Consider the following 25,696-nt stretch of genomic DNA (forward strand, 5'->3'; position numbering starts at 1 on the left):
AACTACTAGACTACTCAGCCATTGCCCATGGTTCACGAACTAGGACGTGACTATAGTAACCCACACCATGAACCATTAATGTCTTTATAATTGAATTTTGTCATGTCACTTGTCTAACATATTTTATGAATTTTAAGATGTCTTCCATAATAATTGATTAGATTAATATGACCCAACAAGGGTCGAAATGTGTACTAATTTTAACATGACTATATTACATACCATTTAGATTTAAGTGGATAGTCTAAACTTGTACTGAATAGGTGGACCATTAGTTAGTGCAGTCAAGGTTACGCAGCTGTGAGCTTGCATTCAGGAGATCATGGGTTTGAATTCCACTATCGGCAGCCCTGAAGATGGTTTTTGCATTGTTTCCCATTTTCACACCAAGCAATTAATTAAGGCCACAGCCACTTCCTTCCCACTCCTCGGCCTTTCCTATCCATCGTCATCATAAGACCTGTCTGCATTGGTGCAAGATAAAGGAAACTGTAAAAACATATTTTGTCAAAAATTATTTAAAGGATGTGCATGTCTTCGTGCTGAAGGGAAAAACAAGCAGTCCACATAAACAAGGTCCTTGGGTACTTCACATCACTAAACAAGCTCTCGAATATTCTAATACCATATTCCTAAATGTCGAGAGAATGTATAAGATCTTGAAAATTAACTTCTGTACACCTGAAAAATCAAATTAACCCATTTAGTGCCAGGCAAAAATGTGAAGGTGAGGTCTTAAAGTGCCAGGCTGGGAAAATGTAGGCTTTCATAAAAATAAAAAAGAATGTAACTCCTCTGTTTTTAAAGATATGAAAGTGAAGCTTAATCAGGAGGTGCAAAACATAGTCATCTAAATTCAGGATAATTTTCAGATCATGATGAAATTTATTCCTAATGTTATTAATTAATTAATTAAAATAATTTATTAAGGAAATTAAAAGTTGGAAAATCTGGTAATTCCTATTACCACATGCTTACAAATGGAGGGCACACATACATAACACAAGAACCAAGAAAAGCATTTTGTTTGTTCTAAAAATATCTGCAGGGGTGTCAAAAATCCAAAATTCTAAAATCTAGCATATTGAAAAATGCACCAACAATGGCAATCACACAAGTAAGGACAATTAAATGAAGATGGTGAAAATAATATAGCAGATGACTGGGGAGTAAATTGGTGACCTCTCGGACATTGCAGACTGTCATTCCAATTCTGGTGATGAATCAAGAGCCGATATTGCCCCAGACAATGAATTATGTTACCTGCGTGGAATGTAACTGTACATAACCAAGCAAGTGATAGTGTTGATACAAACAGTGACTGGGAAGAAAGGAATGTTGAGCAGGACAATCCTACGCATTTCCTGAACTCATTAGTTCTTTAATTTCCTCCACTCTTACCCAACTCTTCTTACACTCCATCGCACATAAAGTAGTCAAGGAACTTTTAACATCGCTCAAGATTATCGATAGACAGAAAACAAGACAATGTTGTCAGAACATGGTAGCTTGAACTCTCTGAAATGGTCGTGCCGAGATTAGGCACCATTTTCGGTGTAGAAGCCTATCAAACAATAAAGAAAACAACTGTCTCTCAGAGCGACACAGGCAAGTATCATTCATTTTTTTTGAAGAGTGCTCGCTGTGACTCTTGCACTAAAAAGATTAAGATTACTGAAATGAGTATGAAAATGGACTGAGGGGACTGTTACCTTGTCCACAGACATTCTGAAAGGCTATGGATCAGTCCAGGCTGTGGCTCTTGCGATTAGAACATCCGTTGAAGCATCGGTCCAATTCCACATTAACCTGGAAACGTGCAGCATTTGTTGACATCTCTCCTACCTTCATCTAAGGAAGACATGATCTACAAACTCCGTCTGTTTATACCTCACAAAACCATAGCACAACTTATTAATAGGAAGTTTCAGGTAATCATCGGGAGCATAAGGGGAGGAAGCTGAACAACTTCATTTTATGGGTTCTGCAGGCTGCAATACTGGTAGGCTACACTACATACAGTTTTAATCATGGTGAACTAGAGCTGTGTTGACTGTCTGCCTGTAATAACTGACTGCACTCAGACACCAAAGAACAACTTTACACTTTCTCACTTTTGAAGCACAACATTTGCAGGATAGCATTCAATCCCACACAGAGTATTCTTTGAGCAACGATATCCTGAGCCGCTGACGTCTAAGGTGATCCAGTACGCACGTATCCTTACAATTATAAAACATTATGTGAAGATCTGGGTTCTTCACATGGCTGGCACCAAGATTGGCAGGAAGATCACAATACTGAAGATCAAACTTCAACGTCTGTAGCTTATCAAAACTACACAGAACTAGCAAGCATTGTGGGGAAACTTCTTCACAGTCTGAAATATCAAGATATCTCAATTCCAAGATTGCTTGGAGGTGGACCACACAGTCATCATTGATGTAACTGTTGCTTCTCAAACACAAGAACTTCAGCTTTTTGAAGTTAGAAATATAAGTAAGGTTGCGATTTCTGAAGTAGCGTCCTAGAGAAGAAAGTGTCAATTTCTCAATTAAAGGACAGTTTTCAGCAACCAAACGCAATGGTTGTTCATCGTGTAGAGTGCATTTGTCCAACTGCAGCACCACCAGATTGGGAAAATAAGCAAACAGTGACAAATAATCATTCATATCAGACCACTTTGAATCTCGAAGTGTTAAAGAAGAAATCCGTTTCAAGTGTTCCATCGACTGAACATTTAACAACTTAATTTGATCGCACAGACAAAACAAAGTTAGACTTTTCAAGTTTGTACATACTGACAAAAATGGTAAGATACAATGAGAATCATATGTTTCACAACGAAAACCTGCAGTATGCAAAGAGCGTCTCTTCTTCTTCAAGTACGCCTTGAGGTCACTCTCCATAATAAGGAGAGAACTGCAATCTATGTGTTCAACATTAGGAAAATATTTTTGCAGGAATTTTAAACTGACTTCATCATAGTCTTCAAAGTCCAGAATCAAGATCTTGATTTTCTTGATCTCCACATGTATTTTTTCAGATAAGCAATCCCACAAAACCGTGAGCTGCTCCAATCCAGGACACCCATTTGCTATCTCCTGAACAAGTTCCTTAGTGACAGTACTACGTTTGACATACCTCAGATCAAGTGCTTGTAACTCTGGCGATGCCTTTAAATTTTCTATTATCTGTTTTGCATCGTCCGTCCAATCTGGTTTGTAAACAATGTCTTTCCACAAATGTTTGTGTCTGGTTACCTGCTGCCACCATTTGCAGACAGACTGGAATTTAACCAGATCTGTGTAGGAGCAATAGGAGAAAATTTCCAGCAGAATGTCAGCAGGAAGTAAACCTGGATTGCTCTCCATTTTGAACCAACAGCTGGAAAAGAAAAGAAAAAATCAGTTATCAAAGTCATTTTTTACAAAATGTTAAGAAAAGACTCTAGAAATAAAATTCATATAAGTTAACACCTGTTAACAATAGGCTGGCAATTCTGTAAACGATGTTCATCAATATTCACACATCCTCTGGGTCAAGTAGCAGTGTTAGGATATGAGCTCTGATGCCTGATATTTGGTCGAAGCTAGGAAGCGGAAAGAAGTTCATCAGAGGTTGAGAAGAACTGGGACTGACGGTGAACGAGCCCTTGTTCTTGTGTGTTTTCATGTTTGTGCACAACTCTTCTTTCTGTTGCCCATCACCATGGTCAGTAATTATCAAAACTGTAATACAGCATAACTACCTGCAACAGTAATACAACCTAACTGAAACAGAAAAGTATAATACCGTTATCATATGTTATCTTTTTCACGTAGTTTATAAATTTATTACTCAAGATTAGTTTTGACAGACTGAAGAACCAAGCAGCTTCATGGGAAGTCGCGGCAGCTTGTAGGTACTGCACTGAGCTACAAACATTAGTCGAGATGAACAGTGCGAGCTCTGCGTGTTCATTATGCAGTACTTACAGTAAATGTGTAACTAAAGCACGACAGCACCTTAGTGAACAATGTTTATTGGTAGGCCTTGAGAGTTGCGCACCCGCCGCACACTTCTCGTCAGACGACCATGGCATAAATTAACTGAGTCAAAACTGAAAAGAAATGGCTTAAGATATTTCCACATAAAACAGTTTCTCTCCACATTGAATGAGGTTACTGGTTCATATTTAAAATGAACAATACATGATAGCAAAAATTCTTCTTTGGCTCCAGATTTCTACTGCAACAAAGGACACTACTTGCACAAATTTATTGTGTGTGTGGCCTCTTAACCTTCAGCATGGGCGGAGCTAGCGCATGACGCCACCATTTGACCCATCCACCCCTTCAAGCCGACCACTCATATTCGGGCTTAGGTCCTAGGAGGCAGCCCCCTCTCTCGTCTAGCCGCGGTGGCACAGCATAACGACTGTACAAACTATGCTGCAGATTGAGAGCCTTCCATATCTAGAGATTTCCACGGAGTTACAGTTAATGACATATCTCGAACATTGGCCCGTTTATATAAGGCAAGAGCCCCATGGAGGAGTGAGTTAGCGAGGAGCTCAGTTGAGAGTTGAGTGAGAGTTTGAGTTGGGACAGTCAATGAGTGAACGAATCTCGAGATTTCCACAGAATTAACAGTTAATGACATATCTCTAATGTTGGCCCCATCTATATAAGGCAAGAGCCCCATGGAGGAGTGAGTTAGCGAGGAGCTCAGTTGAGTGAGAGTTTGAGTTGGGACAGTCAATGAGTGAGCGAATCTCGAGATTTCCACAAGGATACAGTTACAGACGTCTCTCTAACGTTGGCCTCGTCTATATAAGGAAAGAGCCCTGCAGAGGAGTGAACTGATAATAGGTATTTTATTTGATCCTGTATTCTGAATCTATTAAAGAAACTATTATAGTTTTATTTTGAGTCCACCTTATCAATGCACCTTATAAAGACAGAAAAATTATTAATTAACATATTTTGGGAAAATCAGCCATTCCCTTCATCAGTGATGTCAGTTCAAGGAATAAAACATATAACACTATCTTTTGTTTTTCCTTACAATGTAAATAAGTATTGTATCCTAATTTCACCATAACAATGAATAAAGAATCTAATGAAACATTTTGAAAATGATCATTACATAAAATTTAATATTTTCTTAAACTGAACGAGAATACCTAAATAAATTTCTAAGATCTTCGAGATTTTCTTCTTTTTCTTCCTTAAATGATCAAATGCTAGTTTTTACAATAGGTTCTCTTCTGTACTTCTTTCATTTCAACTTGAATCAAGGTCATTTTTTTTGTGCAAGATAAATTTATAAAACTTTTCAAAACATTCATGAATTTTCCCTTCTTGGCCAAATGTCATTAAAAACGTCTGTAAATTTATGATCCTTTTCAACCATATGCTCTCCCATTGCTGAATATCATTTATGTTTGACTGCATTAACATGTTCTTTGTTACCTTATAGCCAAACTTCTTCCACACTGTCCTATGTATCCTTGTCTACATGTTTAGCATGTCAATTTGTAAAATCCTGATTTATTAAATATACATTTATTCCCTACTCTATCTGAATTGAAAATAATCTTATTAGTATTATTATCAGTTTTGTATGTGACATTGATGCTCCTCTTCCTCAAAATTTTAGCCAGTTGATAAGAGTGCTTATTTCAATAAGTCAGAACTGCAAATTTCTTTTTCTCCTTTTGCTCTTTAATTAAAGTTGTTTTTGTTTCATTTTTCAATTTATTTATCATTCTACACAATTTTAAAAAATTAGGGGAACATGATCCATGCTCCACAAAACAATACCTCACACTCAGGTATAATACCAACTAAACCTTTATTCTTTACCATTAAATTATTCCAAAGAACATCGATGGATTCATGTTCATTTTCAGAACACAAACTGAAAAGTCCAAATAGGGGCAAAAACAAAGTGATAACATTCCTCCAGGGTGGATTTTTACTACAGTTGAAGAGCTTCAGTATGGTGTATGTCCTCCACGAGCATTTATCACAGCTTGGCACCTACGCGGCATGCTCTGTATAAGTCGACAGAGGTCACGTTGCAGTATCAGGTCCCATTCTTCAATGAGAGCCTGTTCGAGGTCTTGGAGAGTCTGTGGTGGAAAAGGATGCCCACGAACACTTCCGTCGAGCCTATCCCACACATGCTCGATGGGATGAAGGTCAGGACTCACTGCTGGCCATTCCATCTCTTGAATGTCCAATTCTTGCAAGACAGCTCTGGTGATGTGTGCTACATGAGCCCTGACGTTGCGCATGAGTAAGAATTCAGGGCCAACACCGTATGCAGCAACCTACAGATGCCGTAGCAGTGTGTGTTTGAAGTACCCCGTAGCAGTAAGATTACCACGCATGACTACAAGATCCGTACGGCCATCAATACTGATGCCACCCCACATCATCACAGAACCTTGTCCGAATTGGTCGCCTTCCTGTACAACATTTGGCAAGTACTGCCCACCACGGAGTCTCCATACACGCTGACGTCCATCACGCTATGTCAGGGGAAATCTAGACTCGTCTATGAACAACACAGGTCTCCGTTGGTGAAGTTGCCAGTTGACGTGGGTACGGGCATACAGAAGGCAAGCTGTGCGATGTTGCTGCGTTAAACGGGACACTCGAACAGGACGTCTGGGTCGTAAGGACACTTCTTTTAACCTGTTCCTTACTGTCTGGTCAAACACTGTTACTCCAGTGGCCCTCCTGAAGTCTTGTTGCAGTTCTCTGGCAGTTGCTGAACGACGCCGCAATGCACAGATGGTCAGATATCATGCATCCTGTGGGGTTGTCATGCGTCCACGAACTTATCCAACCCTGCTTGTGAACTGGTCTATCTCATAGTAGTGATTCCACAAACAGTGAACAACTGACGGAGACACATTGAGATCCACAGCAACACGACGAAAAGTCCATCCTTCCTGGATCAAAGTGAAGGCCCTTGCGACTTGAACCTCGTTAAGATGTCTTATGGGATGTGCTGGTTGACGAACGTGCTCAAATGACCGCAGTAGTCAGTGTACCTCACAACACATGGACGCACCACTATTCACTTTGTTTTGAGAGGTTACCTGACAGTTTAATGCATGGCTACGCCTACAGATGGAGTATAACTTCGATTTGACATACCTTGAGTAGCTAAGGTCTCAAGGTATGCTGTACGACCATTCTATTTATTTATTTATTCGTATCAGAAACAATACATCGTATAAATTATTAATTAAGAATGAGAAATAGATAGGCCTAACTGGTGAAAACATACTAGAGGTATATTCAAGTAACAATTATATCATATCGGACCAGAATTTGGTAAGATCTCAACCATTTGGTGTGGCCTTCACCAAATCTTGCATGGTGCAAACAAGAGGGCAGAAATTGCAATTAAGAAGGTGCGCCATGGTTTGTTCTTCTCCGCAGGCACAGAGGGTTGACTCTTCAGATAGACCCCACTTCTTCACATTGTTCTTAGATCGACCGACCCCCGACCGCAGCCTGTTCAGACTCTTCCATGTAGACCACGACTCTTCATAATTGGCTGGAAGAGTTTCAGACGTATCCATCCATTGAGATGGAGGTTTCTGGATCTCCAAGAAGTTAGTCTTGATGACTGAGGTGACTCCGAAAGGCACTCAGTAGAATGAAGAAAACTTCTCCTCGATTTCAATCGTTGTTGAGCAGGTTGGTAATCATGTAACGGATGTGTTTGGGAAATGTCTACTTTAGATCTTTCATGTTTGGCAGCTACTTCACGTCTGATATCTGGGGCAGCATTGCCAGCCAAGCAATATATCTCGTCACAAGGTGTAGATCTTAGGCAATCAGTTATAAGCCGGCAAGTTTCATTAAAAGCAATATCTACCTGTTTGGCATGACATGATCTATACCAAACAGGGCATGCATATTCTGCTGCAGAGTAGCTCAGTGCTAAAGCAGTAGTTCTCATTGTTTGAGCTTCCATTCCCCAGCTGGTACCGCATAACTTGCGAAGAATGGAATTTTGCATAGATACTTTGTGTTTCATGTTAACACAATGTTGTTCATACGTGAGTGCACGATCCAGAGTTACCCCTAGATATTTAGGAGTTGAGCAATGATCCAAGAGAGCACCTTCCCAGAAAATCTTCAGTTTTCTTCTTGCCCGCATATTCTTGAAGTGAAAAGTGCAAACTTGCGTCTTTGAGGTGTTAGGCTTTAGATGGTTTTCTTCGTAGTATGGACTCAGTTCATCTAAGGCTTTGATGATAGGAAAGGGCTAGGAGTGGGAAGGAAGCAGCCGTGGGTTTAATTAAAGTACAGCCCCAGGCATTTGCCTGGTGTGAAAATGGGAAACCGCGGAAAACCATTTTCAGGGCTGCTGACAGTGGAGTGCTAACTCACTATCTCGTGGATACTGGATACTGGCCGCACTACAGCGACTGCAGCTATTGACCTCAGTGGAAAAACTCTGAGCTAGTGTGTACTGTATACTGTAAATACATAATAAGAATAGTGATTTTTTTATTTATCTACAGTACAATGAATGTTATGTCCACTAAAACTATTAAAAAAAGCACTACAGTATTGCCCTATGTTTTATTTTTATTTGTACTATAAAGTCCTCACCCTTTAATGCTTAGTAAAAAAAAACAGACTTTGATTAGATTTTTAGATTTTTGAACGTGCCCACGCTGATTCAATTTTCCGACGAAATCTAAATAGAGTTTCAATCATTTCTGATTGGTTATATACTAACACACAATGTTCTGACTCATTAATAGACTGTGCACAGCTTTTCGATGAGGACATGGCTCCTTGGGGACAGCAACTGCTTCTTCTTCTCTTTAAGACAATCTTTCTTCTGAAGAAATTACTTTTTGTAACACTCCATCAATTGTTCCAGGAACATCATCGTCGACTTCCAGCACATTATCAAAATCACTAAAAACAGTCTGACAATTCACTGCGAAAATATTCTGGGAAAAATCTCAATTTCTCAGTTAGTACAATTTTATCTATGTGAGATGGTTCTTCCTCTCATTTAATAGGGGCACAAATTCTGCATGATGGAAACATTTCAGAATTGTTTCTTTAGACACGTCCATGGAACGAGCGAACTGGGTCAAGGACCGCCACACTCCTTGTAAATTTGACTGCATTCGTCTTGAACCTGTCCAAACTGTCATTTAAGGGCTTTTTTAACATGTAAAAACATAGGGAATTAAACGGTGGATTCAATATATATTCAATCAAAAGGGGTTTCACTGTTTTATTACTAGTATTAACTATTATCCAACCAGAGACCCTTTAAAGCATAATGTGTGACCTCCTAGCAAACCCACAGCTGGAACCCAAGGAATTTTAAAAATTCCACAACAGATCTTGGGATTGTCCCATGGCTTCCAATAATCAGCCCCACCACATTCAATTCTTTCATGTTATATGCTTCCCAGAAGTTGCTCATTCTTGGCTCATATATTTCCGTTTTTTTCGTATTAACAGCTGCCGGCTGATACAGTCTTTTCTGGAAGTGTACCATGGGGTCAATTACAATACCTCTTTCCCTTATCCTGTCCAGCACAATGATGCCTGTTCGGCAAGTGCTTCCATCTTCAGCCATACAGTGAACCTTCTCGTGAACTTTGTAAGTTGGTTGCTTTAGCACTCGTCTTCCATATGGAAGTGATACGAGCTACATATTAACTAATTCATAAGCAATCATATTGTTTCTTGGCATCCCTCATTGACATTTTAATTTCAAAGTCTACGCCTATTCTTTGAACCTACTCTATTCACGACACATATTTACAGGAAGAATTGTTCAGGTGTCAATATCAAAGAGAAGGAATCCATTTTTAGGTATTTCATTATAAGGTAGTATATCTTATCTTACTATATATAAAAATGGATGTATCTATGCATGTGTGTAAATGACAAATCTCCTCCTAAACCACTGGAGTAATTTCAATCAAATTTTGAACACTTATTATTTGCTATCTGGAGACGAACACTGTGGGGGTAAGCCATCTCTGGCCCCCTTAGGGGTGATCAGGTATAAAAATGATTGAAAATAGTGTCGAATTAAGTTTTCAGGGTCGCTGAGATCAATAGTAACACTCCGGATTTTTTAAAATCAAAGTTCAGCCCTCTTTGCGGTGGGAGGCGAGGGGGGAGTGAGATATAAAAATCTATCTACCTATCTTCTATCTATATTTTATAAAATGGATGTATGTGTGTGTAAATGACACATCTCCTCCTAAACTACTGGAGCAATTTCAACCAAACTTGGTACACGTATTACTATCTAGAGACTAACACTGTGGGGGTAAACCATCCCTAGCGCCCTTAGGGGAGGGGGGTCAGGGGGATAGGTATAAAAATAATCGAAAATAGTGTTGAATCCATTCTTTTCGGGGTCACTGAGATGAATAGTGACACTCCGGAATGTTTTAAAGTCCAAGTTCAGCCCCCTTTGGGGTGGGGGGCAAGGGGGAGTGATTTATAAAATAAATAGAAAATAATGTTGAATAGGTCGTTTTCGGGGTCGCCAAGCTGAATTGTATACTCTGGATTATTAGTATCTGGAGACAAACCACGTCGGGATAAGACACCCCAGGATCCCTTAGGGCCAGAGGCGAAGGGATGAGATATAAAATTCATCGAAAGTAGTGTCGAATCCATACTTTTCAGGCTCGCTGAAATGAATAGTGACACTCCAGAATTTTTTAATGTCCAAGTTCAGCTCCCTTTGGGGTGGGGGGGGCAATGGGGGAGTGATCTGTCTGTCTGTTAGGTCATCAGCCCAGAGGCTGGTTGGATCCTCAAATACCACCACCAAAAGTTATGCGGCTATAAGGAAACCCCAAAAACCAATGGCAGCACCAAAATGAGGCATATTAGGCACGATGAGGAGTGAGGGAGTTTGGCATTGCTTTCCTCACTGGGTCAGAAAGTACTATTGCAGCACAACTGACCCTATGAGCAGCACCTTTCATAACACTCAGATGCACTAGTCATGCTCTGAATGTCATTACTCAGCACTACCCATACCCCAGCAACTTCCATATTGTCACAGCCATGGATGTTGACTGGGACTTCAATGGAAGGTACACTTTACTCTGGCCTGTGCCAAGAGATGGATGCAATAGTACTGTATCCATCAAGAAATGACAGCAGGCAGCGGGGGAGTGATATATAAAAATAATAGAAAATCGTGTCGAATCCATAGTTTTCGGGATCGCTGAGATGAATAGTGACACTGGATTTTTAGTATCAGGAGACAAACCAAGTGGGGTTATACACCCCAGGAACTCTTAGGAGCAGGGGGCGAGGGGGTTGAGATATAAAAATCATCAAAAGTAGTGTCGAATCTATTCTTTTTGGGGTCGCTGAGATGAATAGTAACACTCCGTTATTTTTTTAAAGTCCAAGTTCAGCCCCCTTTGGAGTAGGAGGGGGGCGATGGGAGAGTGAAACATAACAATAATCGAAAATAGTGTTGAATCCATAGTTTTCGGGGTCACTGAGATGAATAGTGACTCTCTGTATATTTTTTAAGTCCACGTTCATCACCCTTTGGGGTGGAGGGCAAGGGGGGATTGATATATAAAAATAATCAAAAACAGTGTCTAATCCATAGATTTCAGGGTCGCTGCGATGAATAATAAATTGTCCAAAATGGCCGAGATAATGGACGTATGACTTACAACCTGGAAAATATACCGTGGGAGTAAGATGCCCCTAGAACCACTAGGGAAGGGGGGGTGAAATGTAATCCATAATAATAAATGGAAGTTAGTATGTAGCAATCTATATATACTGTACTCTATATATATATATAAATTATGGCATAAAACTGAAAACAGACGTGAATTAATGAGAAACTTCCAGGAATCATAGAAACTTAATACTTGGTACCGGACAAGCTGATGACTTCAGGATCCCTAGAAAAATCGGAAATTCTCAGCATTTTCTGAGGGGAACGCGCTGGGAGTTTCAAATCTACATAGGAACGCAATCAGATATAATATATATATTATATTATAACCTATAAAGTGCCATGGGGTTTGGTTTGGTTCTATAAGTTTCATGGGCTTAAAAGTTTCCTGAAAGTCCTCATTTTTAACCCCCTCCCCCATATCAAGATGGCGGCACAATCTGCCATATGAGCTAGAAAATTGAAATTTGGCAAAATTATACCTTTTAGCCCGTAACCGACGGGAAAATTACAAGATGTTTATTTTTTTATTTTTTAACCCTGATAAATATCGAAATATGGAGGCGATTTTAATGACGGTGTAGACCTTCCTTTTGAGGTATTTGGTGGCTAAACAGTAAGTCGTAGCACAAAGCTGATGGCACAATGGCACAATTTGGAGTGATCAACAACTTTGGTCCTATGACATTTTGTCGTATCTCTATCCCTTATACGTTAAATTTGGCTCTATTTCTGGATTTACCTCAATTTTGCACTTTGTACACGTATAATTGATGGTTTGAATCACTTATAGGAAAGGTAGGATCATCAAATTCTACAGGAATATTGGCCCACCCAGTAGCCATATGTGAGCCAAATTCTATGTTTGAAGCTGTCACATAAGTATCTGAAAAGTACCTAATTCAATGTGTGGAAATCTTACACAAATTTCATCCTATTCAACGTTTCTAAAACAATCTTACCTTTAAATAGGTGAGATACGAGGAAATATCATAGGACCAGCCATTTAGATCGCTAAATGAGGCCAGAGGCGTCGTATTGTACAATCCGTTTTTCGATATGATGCACCGTTTAGCAGCAGTTATTCTCTAAATGAAGGTGAACATGCATATACTTCCATATGTCGATCTATATATTTTATAGATTGAATTTGATTTGTAGTGATCTAGAAGGGGTTTGTCTGCCATTGTAATTAATAATTTACAAATCAATAGTGACTGTCAACAGGAGGTAGCTATTGTAATCAGTACTTCCCACATCTACTTTAACTGGCAGTAAGAATGGGGTCCTCCTCCAACTCCTGTGTACCATTGTAACGAATAATTCCCTTCTCGATTTGACTAGCAGAAGGCAAAGGAGCGTGCAATTTTTTTCAAAACTCCTTTACCGATTCTGTTTTTTCAATATCACATCAAAATGTGACTGACGTTACGCATAGTGAATTGCAGTATACAAGTGGACCTGTCGTTATTATCACAACTCCGCAACTCACACTTTACATTGGTAATAACATCTGCGGACCTCCCTATGCTGTTTCTCAGATAACACCACAAGACATGGAATTTTAAAAATCTTATTCACTTCATGTACAGTAATTTACTTCGATATCCGTATACAATGTAGAATACCGTAGCAAAGCACGGGTACATTTGCTAGTATATATATATATATATATATATATATATATATATATATATATATATAGATAGATATATGAGCTGAATTCATAAGCGGTAGTTAACTTAGTATATTCATAACTTCAACATCATCGGTGGCCGACTCTCTAAGCGGTAATTCAGTCTTTACACACCAGTAGTATCTCCCAAGACCAGGCAAGTTGGCCGTGCACTTAGGGATGCGCAGCTGTGAGCTTGCATTCAGGAGATAGTGGGTTCGAGCCCCACTGTCGGCAGCCCTGAAGATGGTTTTCCGTGGTTTCCCATTTTCACACCAGGCAAATTCTGGGGCTGTACCTTAATTAAGACCACGGCCGATTCCTGCCCACTCCTAGGCTCTTCCTATCCATAAGACCTATCTGTGTCAGTGCGACGTAAAGCAAGTTGTAATCTATGTCACTCTTTGCATTAACTGTTGTGACTAGTTTGTCTTCCATCCTATTGTGCACCATCTTAACTAAACTACAATCAGCCGGGCTGAGTAGCTCAGACAGTTGAGGAGCTGGCCTTCTGACCCCAACTTGGCAAGTTCGATCCTGGCTCAGTCCGGTGGTATTTGAAGGTACTCAAATACATCAGCCTCGTGTCAGTAGCTTTCCTGGCACTTAAAAGAACTCCTGCAGGACTAAATTCTGGCACTGCGGCATCTCCAAAAACCGTAAAAGTATTTCATGATGATGCTTGTTGTTTAAAGGGGCCTAACATCGAAGGTCATCGGCCCCTATAAAAGTAGTTAGTGGGACATAAATCCAATAACAGTATTAAACAACCTCAGATGATACACTTCACCTTCTCCGCACTCCATCCTTGATTTGTGAATATTATAAGAAAAACTCCTCTCAAGTGCCAGCTAGTAACATAATTTGTTACTATATAGTACCACAAACATGTAGCTATAAATAAGGCCCTAAAAACTGCAGGCAGGGATTTATTTATTTATTTATTTATTTGTTTGGGGGTATAGACCCAATAACAAGTAACCCTTGAGTTTGAGCCCATAAAAGTTACAGGGTAGGATGATTTTGAAATGCCCTTAGAGCCCTTTGGGCATGGTTACCACAGTATTAAGGATCACCTCTCTTCCCGACCAAAAACAACCAGGCACTTTCTTTGTCAGACCTCTTTAAAAGACCATTTCTAGGGTTAAATCTACTGTACACAGTATCAGAGGTGCCAACTGTTGAAGTGGATTATCAGTAATCACCCTCCGCACCCCAGAGCATTTTCGAGACAAGTCCAAAGCATGCTCTTCCCTTTTTCAATAATGACACCTCCTTTGCCCTTCCCGACAGTAATCTGTTTTAAAGTATATCATATTACACAACATTTGCATACTACCTCTTAATTCAGGGATAAAACATCCCTTGTAACTCGTTTCGCACCCAGCAGCTGCTTTTCAAGGTAGGTTTTCTTCAAGCATCCTTCACCTTCTGATCACATTTTCGTCTCTTGAACCATAAGCGATTCCAGTGTAGATGTCCTTAATGTAGGTCTCAATTCTTTCTATCAGCTGTCCGGTACACTTAATATAGAAATACATTACTTAAGGATTTATAGCAGAGAGCGTATGGGTAGCAAAAGGGAGTGACGACAGAATAAGTATCGTTGTCTCACAAGCACTGAAACGAGGAGAATTGAGCAGAAATGCTGAAGGATTTAACATTTTTCCTTCTTTTCTTTTTTCTGTAGAAAATGATTTTCGTGTGAATGTCAGCTTTAATAATTTCCACTTTGACCGTAATGCCGTAATCGTGAGGTGAAATCCGTAATAATTATGGACAATCCGCAATAGTTGGTATCTCTGCAGTATGTATCTAAAACTGAAAGGATGTTGGTCTATCCGCCTTCCGAAACAACATGGTAGCCTTGTTGTTAAAGCACGCATTCCAAGGTACTCAGCCATCCAGCACTGTATATATAGCTGGAGGTTTCAATTGCTTGCTTTGGCTCATTAACATTCTGCTACTTTAGGATAAAATAGCACAAACTGGTGACTCGTAAGTCCCTCGCCACGTTAACAGAGCAGGTTTTCTTTTATGAGTTGCTTTATGTCGCACCGACATACATAGGTCTTGTGGTGATGATGGGGTAGGAAAGGGCTAGAAATGGGAAGAAGCCACGGATTTAACGAAGGTACACCCCAGCATTTGCCTGGTGTGAAAATGGGAAAACGCAGAAAACCACCTTCAGGGCTGGGGTTCAAACCCACTATCTCCTGAGCGCAAGCTCACAGCTGCACGCCCCTAACTGCATGGCCAACTCACTTGGTCAGTGGAGTATCATGCTCATGTTGGGTAAGATAATATCTACCTTTGTGTGAATGGGGCCTACAGTGACCAGAATGATTACGAACTAAGGGTTTCCCAATTCAAAGATGACCCACATTCAATTAGGAAGGAAATGGTGTAATAATTATCAATTAGAAGTTTAAACAGCCAGGCCACTTGGGAAATTCCAAGAACAGATTGGTACTGAATGCATGCTAAAAAATCTATTCATGTTACTGCACACGGCATGACAACAAAGTGTGTACTAACCCTAGAAGAGTGAGTGAATGTGGTCTGCAAAAATGAAAGTGGAGTATCAGAAATGAAAGTAGTCAGAAACATAAATGTAATGAAACTAAAATGAAAGGATAATGAGTTGTCGTGTGGCCTTCAGAAATGTTTGTGCAGCTGTTTCTAGTTTACGCCCACAGGCATCACAGTATTAGTATTACTACTTCCAATTATTTTTAAATGCCAACCCCAGGCAAAGTATTCACTGGCATCCTGGAAGGGAGGGTGTAATCAGTGGTTGAGAGGAAGTTGGATGAAAACCAGTGCGGTTTCAGACCACAGAGGAGTGTCAGGACCAGATTTTCAGTACGCGCTAGGTAACTGAAAAATGCTACGAGAGAAATAGATAGTTGTGTTTATGTTTCGTAGATCTAGAGAAAGCATATGACAGGGTACCGAGGGAAAAGATGTTCGCCATACTGGGGGACTATGGAATTAAAGGTAGATTATTAAAATCAATCAAAGGCATTTATGTTGACAATTGGGCTGCAGTGAGAATTGATGTAGAATGAGTTCTTGGTTCAGGGTACTTACAGGGATTAGAAAAGGCTGTAATTTTTCACCTTTGTTGTTCGTAGTTTACGTGGATCATCTGCTGAAAGGTATAAAGTGGCAAGGAGGGATTCAGTTAGGTGGAAATGAAGTAAGCAGTCTGGCCTATGCTGACGACTTGGCCTTAATGGCAGGTTGTGCTGAAAGCCTGCAGTCTAATATCTTGGAACATGAAAATAGGTGCAATGAGTATGGTATGAAAATTAGCCTTTCGAAGACTAAACTGATTTTTATTTACAATAACAAAGTTTTATTATGTTCCACCTGTTCAATACATTATAATGTTATCACATTTAAAATATTTTCATTAGTTAAAAAGTTATATGTGGGGCATGTTTCGCTCCCTTACAAAGCACCATCAGCCAAATCTGAATCTCGAAGAATGGTTATGTTCGTAAATAATGACTTTAGAACTATTAGACCATTTTCCACAAACTTAAAACTTACTCTATTAGAATATCATAAAATACAGAATCTTTGGAGACATGCCTTAATTACATGTGCTTAATAGGATAGATACATTAAAATTGTGGAAGAATGAGTTCTAAAATATTTAAAACAAGTAGTAAGTCTAAAATCTTAGAAAGACGTGAAAATCAATCTTAAGAGCTAAATTTGAAGATTTTCTTGGCAATGAAATCTGGTAAAAAAGTTTTTTATCCCTTGTGGATAAAAGTCTATAAAGATTCAAAGATCTCGAAGGTGGATCATAATAAAACTTTGTTATTGTTAATCAACAGATTTCAATACGGATTAAAACATGAGATTAGTCACTTACAATGACTAAACTGATGTCAGTAGGTAAGAAATTCAATAGAACTGAAGTCAGATTGGTGATACAAATCTGGAACAGGTAGATAATTTCAAGTATTTAGGATGTGTGTTCTCCCAAGACGGTAATATTGTAGGTGAAATTGAAACAAGGTGCAGTAAGGCTAATGCAGTAAGCTCGCAGTTGCGATCAACAGTATTCTGTAAGAAGGAAGTCAGCTCCCAGATGAAACTATCTTTACATCGGTCTGTTTTCAGACCAACTTTGCTTCACAGGATTGAAAGCTGGGTGGACTCAGGGCATCTTATTCATAAGTTAGAAGTAACAGACATAAAAGTAGTGCGAATGATTTCTGGTACAAACAGGTGGGAACATTGGCAGGAGGGTACTCAGAATGAGGATATAAAGGCTAAGTTATGAATGAACCCGATGGATGAAGCTGTACACACAAACCGGCTCCGGTGGTGGGAGAATAATGGACTCTTATGGAGGGTAAGAGGGGTGGAGGGAGACCACGACCATAATGGTTAGACTCAATTGCTAACAATTTAAACATAAGAGGTATAGAACTAAATGAGGCCACAGCACTAGTTACAAACAGATTACTGTGGCAGCGATTAGTACATTCACAGATGCTTGCAGATTAAATGCTGAATGGCATAACAGTCTATAATGAAGATGCATGTGTGTATGTTATTATTATTATTATTATTATTATTATTATTATTATTATCATCACCAATTACAGACCTCATTTTTGCCACCAGAATGCTCTATGAGAAGTATTGGGAGAAAGATAAAACACTTGTAACTATTTTTGTGGACATGGAGAAAGCATATGAGCATGTTACTACACAGGAATATACAGGAATGTTTGAGACATAAGAAAGTGCCCGATGACATCACAGCATGAGTGCAACAATTATTATATAATGACACCAAGAGTTGTGTCCAGGTCCAGGATGGACAGGTTGGCTCGAGACCAGCACGGAAATTATCTTTCACCACTCCTCTTCATTATCATAATGGACGAAGTTTAAAAGTGGTTAAAAGAAAGGATCCAGCAAGTAATGCTCAGGTTTTTGCTGATGATGGGGGTGAGACGGAAGCAGAAGTACAAGATAGACTAGATCTTTGGCATGAAGCTGTGGCGATCATTACACTTACTGACTTTATACAGAAAACTATATCACACGATATCAATCACGTTGGGGTCACCAACCGTGGGGATCATTACACTTACTGACTTGCCAGCTACAGTAAACACAACATTAAATAGAACTGCATGTTTACTCTGCACGGAACTCTACATTGTGGTTTCCTACAATACCGTTCATAGATAACATTACGTAGTTAGGCACTCGATGTATTTGGTTATTATCTTAAGTGTCAGCCATCTTGTTTTAATTATGCTGCCATGGATATCATAAAGCAGACAGGCAGTCTACACGCTTTCACCGGCGTTGCCTAGTGTGGCGAGGTCCAGCTGCTGCCCCTCTAGCTTCCTGTGGCGGAGAGATGATGTAGTTTCGCCACAAAGCTTTTACAACCTTAAGTCTTAATAAAATCAGCAAAACCAAGACAGTTGACTTGGTGATAAGTAGAAACTCTTCAACTGTTCATCTAAAAATTGGAGGTGAGGAGATGGATTTTGTAGACGACTTCCAGTACCGGTAGTTGGTATTGTTTTGTCCTCAGACAATAACATACATCAAGAGATTAGCAACAGAATACAGAAAACTTCCACATTCTATCTCGCTTATACGTCAAATATTTTAGGATGAAATATTTCCATTAATTTCCAAAGTCAACTTGTACAAATTATATCTGATACCTATACTGATGTATGGTCTGGCAGCAGCAACACTTACTGGATCAACAAAGAGTCGTCTTCAGGCAACAGAAATGAAGTTGCTCCGTTCTTGTCTATAAAAAAAAAATTTTTAAATGGATAAAATAAGGATTGTGGATATCCAACAACAGCTTAGATTGGCAAGAAGCTTGCTAGAGAGCCTCAAAGTGAAGAGACCGCAATGGTATGGTCACATGAAAAGAATGGATCCCCACAGGACTCCTCCAGTATATTTTGAGCGCAGTGTTCCTGTAAACGAGATCAAGAGGAAGATCTCGTGACGTTAGGGAGAAGCAGATTTACAAGGACCTTGAAATGAGAGATGTTATAAATAAATAATGTTATTTGCTTTACGTTCCACTAACTACTTTTATGGATTTTGGAGAGATGAGAGATGTAAACCAGCGCTGCATATATGAACATCTGTGGATGGACAGGTTTCTTTTTTACGTTGCAGCGACACAAATAGTCTTATGGCGACAATGGGATAGAAAAGGCCTAGGAATGGGAAAGAAGCGGCTGTGGCCTTAATTAAGGTACAGCCTCAGCATTTGCCTGGGGTGAAAATGGGAAACCATGGAAAATCATCTGGAGGTCTGCCAACAGTGGGGGTCAAACCCACTATCTCCTGGATGCAAGCTCATAGATGCATGCTCCTAACCGCACGGCCAACTCGCCCGGTGGATGGACAGGACAAATTGGAGGAGGCTCAATCACAACTGCAATAATTGCTGAAGTGAAGAAATAATAATGATGATGATTATAAATTTATTATATAGTAAGCTCTTTTCTGACCAAGAAGTTGGATTTTTAACAATATTCTTGAAGATGAACTGTTGTGTTTCTTCTCAAGTGATTTAATTTACAAATGAATTAAATCATTCAAATCAATAATTCAAAAAAATTTAAAATGACAATTTTTTTTTTTTTTTTTTTTTTTTTTGCAAACTGCTTTACATCACACCGACAAAGATAGGTCTTACGGCGACGATGGGACAGGAAAGGCCTAGGAATAGAAATGAAGTGGCCATCGCCTTAAATAAGGTAACAGCCCTGGTGTGAAAATGGGAAACCACCGAAAAAGATCATGAGGGCTGCCGACAGTGGGGTTTGTCTCCCGGATGCGCACCACTAATCGCACTGCCTACTTGACTGGTTGTGGCAATAATAACAGAAAGAATAAGAAGAATATTTTAAAAGTGTGTGGTGATGATGATCTTTCAAGAACGAAACATGTCTCATTCCTTGTTCGTTTTTCACTTATTTTCTAGATTTTTAATCATAAATTTGTTTCGAGACCAAAAAACTTAACAGTTAAAAATTAACTGAGTCAAAACAAAAAAGAAATGGCACTATCTATAACAAACAAACAAACAAAAACTATCCCTTATAGAGGCCAGCCCTTTGAGACACCATTTGTGTGTGGAACAGTCACCGGTTGGCAAAATTTATTTGATTTACTTTCTGAAATAATGTAATACCAGTGTGGTTTCAGACCACAAGGAGGCTGTCAGGATCAGATTTTCAGTATGCACCAGGTAACTGAAAAATGCTACGAGAGGAATAGGCAGTTGTGTTTATGTTTCGTAGACCTAGAGAAAGCATATGACAGGGTACCAAGGGAAAAGATGTTCGCCATACTGGGGAACTATGGAATTAAAGGTAGATTATTAAAATCAATCAAAGGCATTTATGTTGACAATTGGGCTTCAGTGAGAATTGATGGTAGAATGAGTTCTTGGTTCAGGGTACTTACAGTGGTTAGACAAGGCTGTAATCTTTCACCTTTGCTGTTCGTAGTTTACATGGATCATCTGCTGAAAGGTATAAAATGGCAGGGGGGGGGGGGTTCAGTTAGGTGGAAATGTAGTAAGCAGTTTGGCCTATGCTGACGACTTGGTCTTAATGGCAGACTATGCCGAAAGCCTGCAGTCTAATATCTTGGAACTTGAAAATAGGTGCAATGAGTATCGTATGAAAATTAGCCTCTCAAAGACTAAATTGATGTCAGTAGGTAAGAAATTCAACAGAATTGAATGTCAGATTGGTGATACAAAGCTAGAACAGGTCGATAATTTCAAGTATTTAGGTTGTGTGTTCTCCCAGGATGGTAATATAGTAAGTGAGATTGAATCAAGGTGTAGTAAAGCTAATGCAGTGAGCTCGCAGTTGAGGTCAGCAGTATTCTGTAAGAAGGAAGTCAGCACCCAGACAAAACTACATCTGTCTGTTTTCAGACCAACTTTGCTTTACGGGAGCGAAAGCTGGGTGGACTCAGGATATCTTATTCATAAGTTAGAAGTAACAGACATGAAAGTAGCAAGAATGATTGTTGGTACAAACAGGTGGGAACAATGGCAGGAATGTACTCGGAATGAGGAGATAAAGGCTAATTTAGGAATGAACTCGATGGATGAAGCTGTTCGCATAAACCGGCTTCGGTGGTGGGGTCATGTGAGGCGAATGGATGAGGATAGGTTACCTAGGAGAATAATGGACTCTGTTATGGAGGGTAAGAGAAGTAGAGGGAGACCAAGACGAGAATGGTTAGACTCAGTTTCTAACGATTTAAAGATAAGAGGTATAGAACTAAATGAGGCCACAACACCAGTTGCAAATCGAGGATTGTGGCAACATTTAGTAAATTCTCAGAGGCTTGCAGACTGAACACTGAAAGGCATAACAGTCTATAATGGTAATGTATGTATGTATGTATGTATGTATGTATGTATGTATGTATGTATTTTACACTGCAGTGTGAATAAGCAAAGTTTACCAGCGGATCAGTAGTATTGTGTCGGCCTCTGTGTTCATGCTCAACAGAGGTGGTCAGAGAAAAAGGTACTGTAATTCACCTAATATATTGTGATGGTAGTGATATCCATAGGGGTTTTTTTTTTTCCCCTCCCAATTTGCCTTAATTTGCACTTATTTATTTATTTGTATCAGAAGCATTAATACTATAAATACATATATACTCTAACTGAATTACATACATTATAGACAAAGTCACACTTATCAAAAAAAGGTCTACTACTTTCGCCCAGAAATTGGCGACATCCAGTGCATTTTCTGTTGCCTGAAGTAGATCTTGTACTGTGCATGTTCTAGGGCACTTACTACACTGCAACAAATGAGACGTCGTCTGGATTGCACCACACTCACACAATGATGACTCCACTTCTGCAGGTTGCTTTTACATCTTGTCACGCCTGCCCGTAATCTGTTCATTGATTTCGAAGTACTCCATTTCTCCATGTGACCAGGTGGTAGTTCTTCACTTGGTGTCAGCCATTCTTCGGAGCGAGTGCATCTTGCGCGCCACATATCAATTCGGGATTGCTGAGGTATCCCGTTAAGAGCCTCTGTTGTTCTGAGGAAACTTTTCCTTGATCTGAGTCCATACAGAGGGTGAGCTTCAGATGTTTCCGCCTTATTCCTCTCGTTTTTTGCTGCAACCTCTCGACGGATATCAGGAGGGGCAATACAAGCAAGACTGTACAATTTGTCCACCGGAGTAGGTTTTAGACAGCCGGTAATGATGCGACAGGTATTGTTTAGAGCAACATCTACCTTCCTGGCGTGACTTGACTTGTACCATACTGGGGATGCATATTCCGCTGCAGAGTAACATAGAGCAATGGAAGAGGTTCTCACAGTATTGGGATGTGCCCCCCAGGTAGTACCCGTTATCTTCCTTTTAATATTATTTCTAGCTACCACTTTTTGCTTGGTGTTCGAGCAGTGTTTCTGGTAAGTGAGAGCACGATCAAGGGTAACTCCAAGATATTTTGGTGCGATGCAATGTTCTAGTGTGGTTCCTTCCCAAGTGATTTTTAGAGTTCATCCGCACACACCTACACACACAGGGGACACACACACTCTCTGCTACCGAGGACATTCACGCACACATGCACACACACAACGCACACGCATACTTTACTACCGAAGACACACGCGCACAAACACTCTTACGTACATACACCAACAGGTCCGTGGATACTTACCTACTTACCTCTTTAATAGGCCGTGGACGGGCTGGAACAGACTAAAACAGCCTGGAGCTGAACTCATGCCAGATTAGAGTAAGGGGAGGAACGGGAATGGAAAGAACCCAGAACCCTTCCCAGCAAATGAAAGAATGGGGTCAAAAATATTGAGGTTTATTGATAAACATAAGGCAAAACAAGATAGATGAAAAGAAAATGAATAGGAACAAATGTTACTCACCGAGGTTTACGTCAGGTGTCTATCTCATACATCCAATTGATACCAAGAGGCTCATCAAACACAAATCAAATATGGCCACATTCGCCTCTTACAACCCCAAACATCTCCAAACGTACGGTTGGATTGCCCCACCTTATATCGTATGCGTGACATATGACGCGTCGCTCCCCACAGTGAAATAATAAAACGCACATGCATTAAAGGAACTTCACACACATCAAAACATTAGATACATCCAGATCACAACTCAAATATCTCCGTGTATAAGAACGAGCATCACCAGACGCGATTCATCGCAACAATCCCCCATCTCGAATACACAGCATCTCAAAGAACAAAAGAAAGATAAAAGATGGTTGCCATAGTTACGAGGCGAGTAAACAAATCTAACAATGAAAGAAGACACATTCAAAGGAACACAACAAACGTTACTAAATAATTAGGCCAGCAAATAGCCCAAAGAATGAAAATAAAGAAAATGTAAATAAAAATAAAAATAACACTGTGAGAAATGGAGAATACTATTAATCAGGCAGACAGACAGCACAACCACACATACACACGCACCACAGAAACCCAAGAGAAGTGTACGTAAATCAGAATAATCATTATGTCCAGACACAAAACAAATATACAGTAATCCGCAAAGCAAGACACGTGCTTTCATGGACTCATGAGTTCGATACAAGATACGTAAGAATGATAAAGGATCGCCGCATCGAGGCAAGGCATATCCCAACTTAAATCACCGCAACATCATCATAACCAGCACTCCCACAACGTATCCGTATCGCCTCGCCATGGACGAACATGAATACCAGTCATAGCGTCAAAACACAGCATCAGACATCCAGAGCTCGGCCATGAAAGAAATCGACGAATGATAAAAAGTAGTAGGTCTCAAGCATCATATCACATGCACACAAAACAATCACACAACAGACCAATATCATCCTCCATCCTCACAGGTTTATATGACAAGAAAAATAGAGCACACAAAAATCAATGGAAACCTACAGTAAAATGAAACGTGAAATTAGCAGAAAAATATATAACTAATATGCCCACGCAACCATAACAAGCCAAGAAATGAAAATTACCTGAATAATCGGGTGGAGTACAGTGCCTTTAGGTAGTCACAAGATAGCAACTCAAAGAAAGAGTCGGGCAATTGAGTGGATAAATCCACGGCAGGAAAAGTAAACGACACAAGTAAAATACTTCACATCTCAAGATGTGAATTGTTTTGTAGACTGCCATGTTGGCTTCACCGTCTAACGTTCTTATTCCAAAGAAAGTGAGCACAAGACTGCTGGGAGACACTTCGGCTGATGGCCGGAAGCGCTCTCTGTCAAGGAGAAAACAAGTCATACGTCACGTCTCCAGGGGATAGATCGACAAAAATGTCGATAGCGGTCAAAGAATGTGGTATGTTCTAAGAAGTGCGTCACCAAGGCACAGAGTTCTGTTTGCCATTTTATTTCTGAGGTGGAAGGCACAAGTCTGAGTTTTACTAGGGTTCGGTCTCAGCTGATTCTCCCTGTAGTAATCAGACATCACTGAAAGTGCATTACATAATGTCTGCTCAATATCCCCCTGTGGGTGGGGTCGGTAGAATAACACCCACGGTATCCCCTGCCTGTCGTAAGAGGCGACTAAAAGGGGCCCCAGGGGCTCTGAACTTTGGAGCGTGCGTTGGCGAGCGCGGGGCCCTTAGCTGAGTCCTGGCATTGCTTCCACTTACTTGTGCCCGGCTCCTCACTTTTATCTATCCTATCCGACCTCCCTTGGTCAACTCTTGTTCCTTTCTGACCCCGACGCTATTAGGTTTGCGAGGGCTAGGGAGTCTTTTCATTTTCACGCCCTTCATGGCCCTTGTCTTCCTTTGGCCGATATCTTCATTTTTCGAAGTGTCGGACCCCTTCCATTTTTTCTTTCTGATTAGTGTTATTTAGAGGATGGTTGCCTAGTTGTACTTCCTCTTAAAACAATAATCACCACCACCACCTGTCTGCTCAATAGCTCCAAAGCAGCTGTCTTGAGTGGTAATGGCACAGTCATCTGCATAGATAAAGCTCTGTGTTCCTTCGGGTAGCGGCTGGTCATTGGTGTAGATGTTGAACAATGACGGAGAGAGCACACTTCCCTGAGGTAATCCATTCCTCTGTGATCTCCACCTGCTTCTTTTCCCCTGAAATTCAACAAAAACATCTTCAATTTTCAAGGAGGTTCCTTATGAAGCAGGTAAGCTGGTAGTCATTAGTAGCATTGTATAGTTTCATAAGGAGTCGTCTATGGTTGACGGTATCACATGCAGCTGTAAGGTCGACAAATACAG

The 25,696-nt window shown here is 40.1% G+C and overlaps 1 protein-coding gene across 1 annotated transcript in view; it reads right to left on the reverse strand.

Annotated features, from left to right (window-relative positions):
• LOC136886203 (F-box/LRR-repeat protein fbxl-1) overlaps positions 1 to 24,913 on the reverse strand; it is a 36,034-nt gene extending 11,121 nt beyond the window's left edge. The window contains exons 1-3 of the mRNA XM_067158937.2: positions 24,459 to 24,913; positions 3,480 to 3,751; positions 1,713 to 3,387 (exon numbers count right to left, since the gene is read on the reverse strand). Of these exons, the coding sequence (XP_067015038.2) occupies positions 2,145 to 3,374 (1,230 nt within the window). The 5' untranslated portion in view covers positions 3,375 to 3,387; positions 3,480 to 3,751; positions 24,459 to 24,913 and the 3' untranslated portion in view covers positions 1,713 to 2,144. The remainder of the gene's footprint in view (positions 1 to 1,712; positions 3,388 to 3,479; positions 3,752 to 24,458) is intronic.
• Between the last annotated feature and the right edge of the window lie 783 nt (positions 24,914 to 25,696).

This window comes from Anabrus simplex, chromosome X, assembly GCF_040414725.1.
Source record: "Anabrus simplex isolate iqAnaSimp1 chromosome X, ASM4041472v1, whole genome shotgun sequence".
In the NCBI taxonomy this organism is placed as follows: Eukaryota; Metazoa; Arthropoda; class Insecta; order Orthoptera; family Tettigoniidae; genus Anabrus; species Anabrus simplex.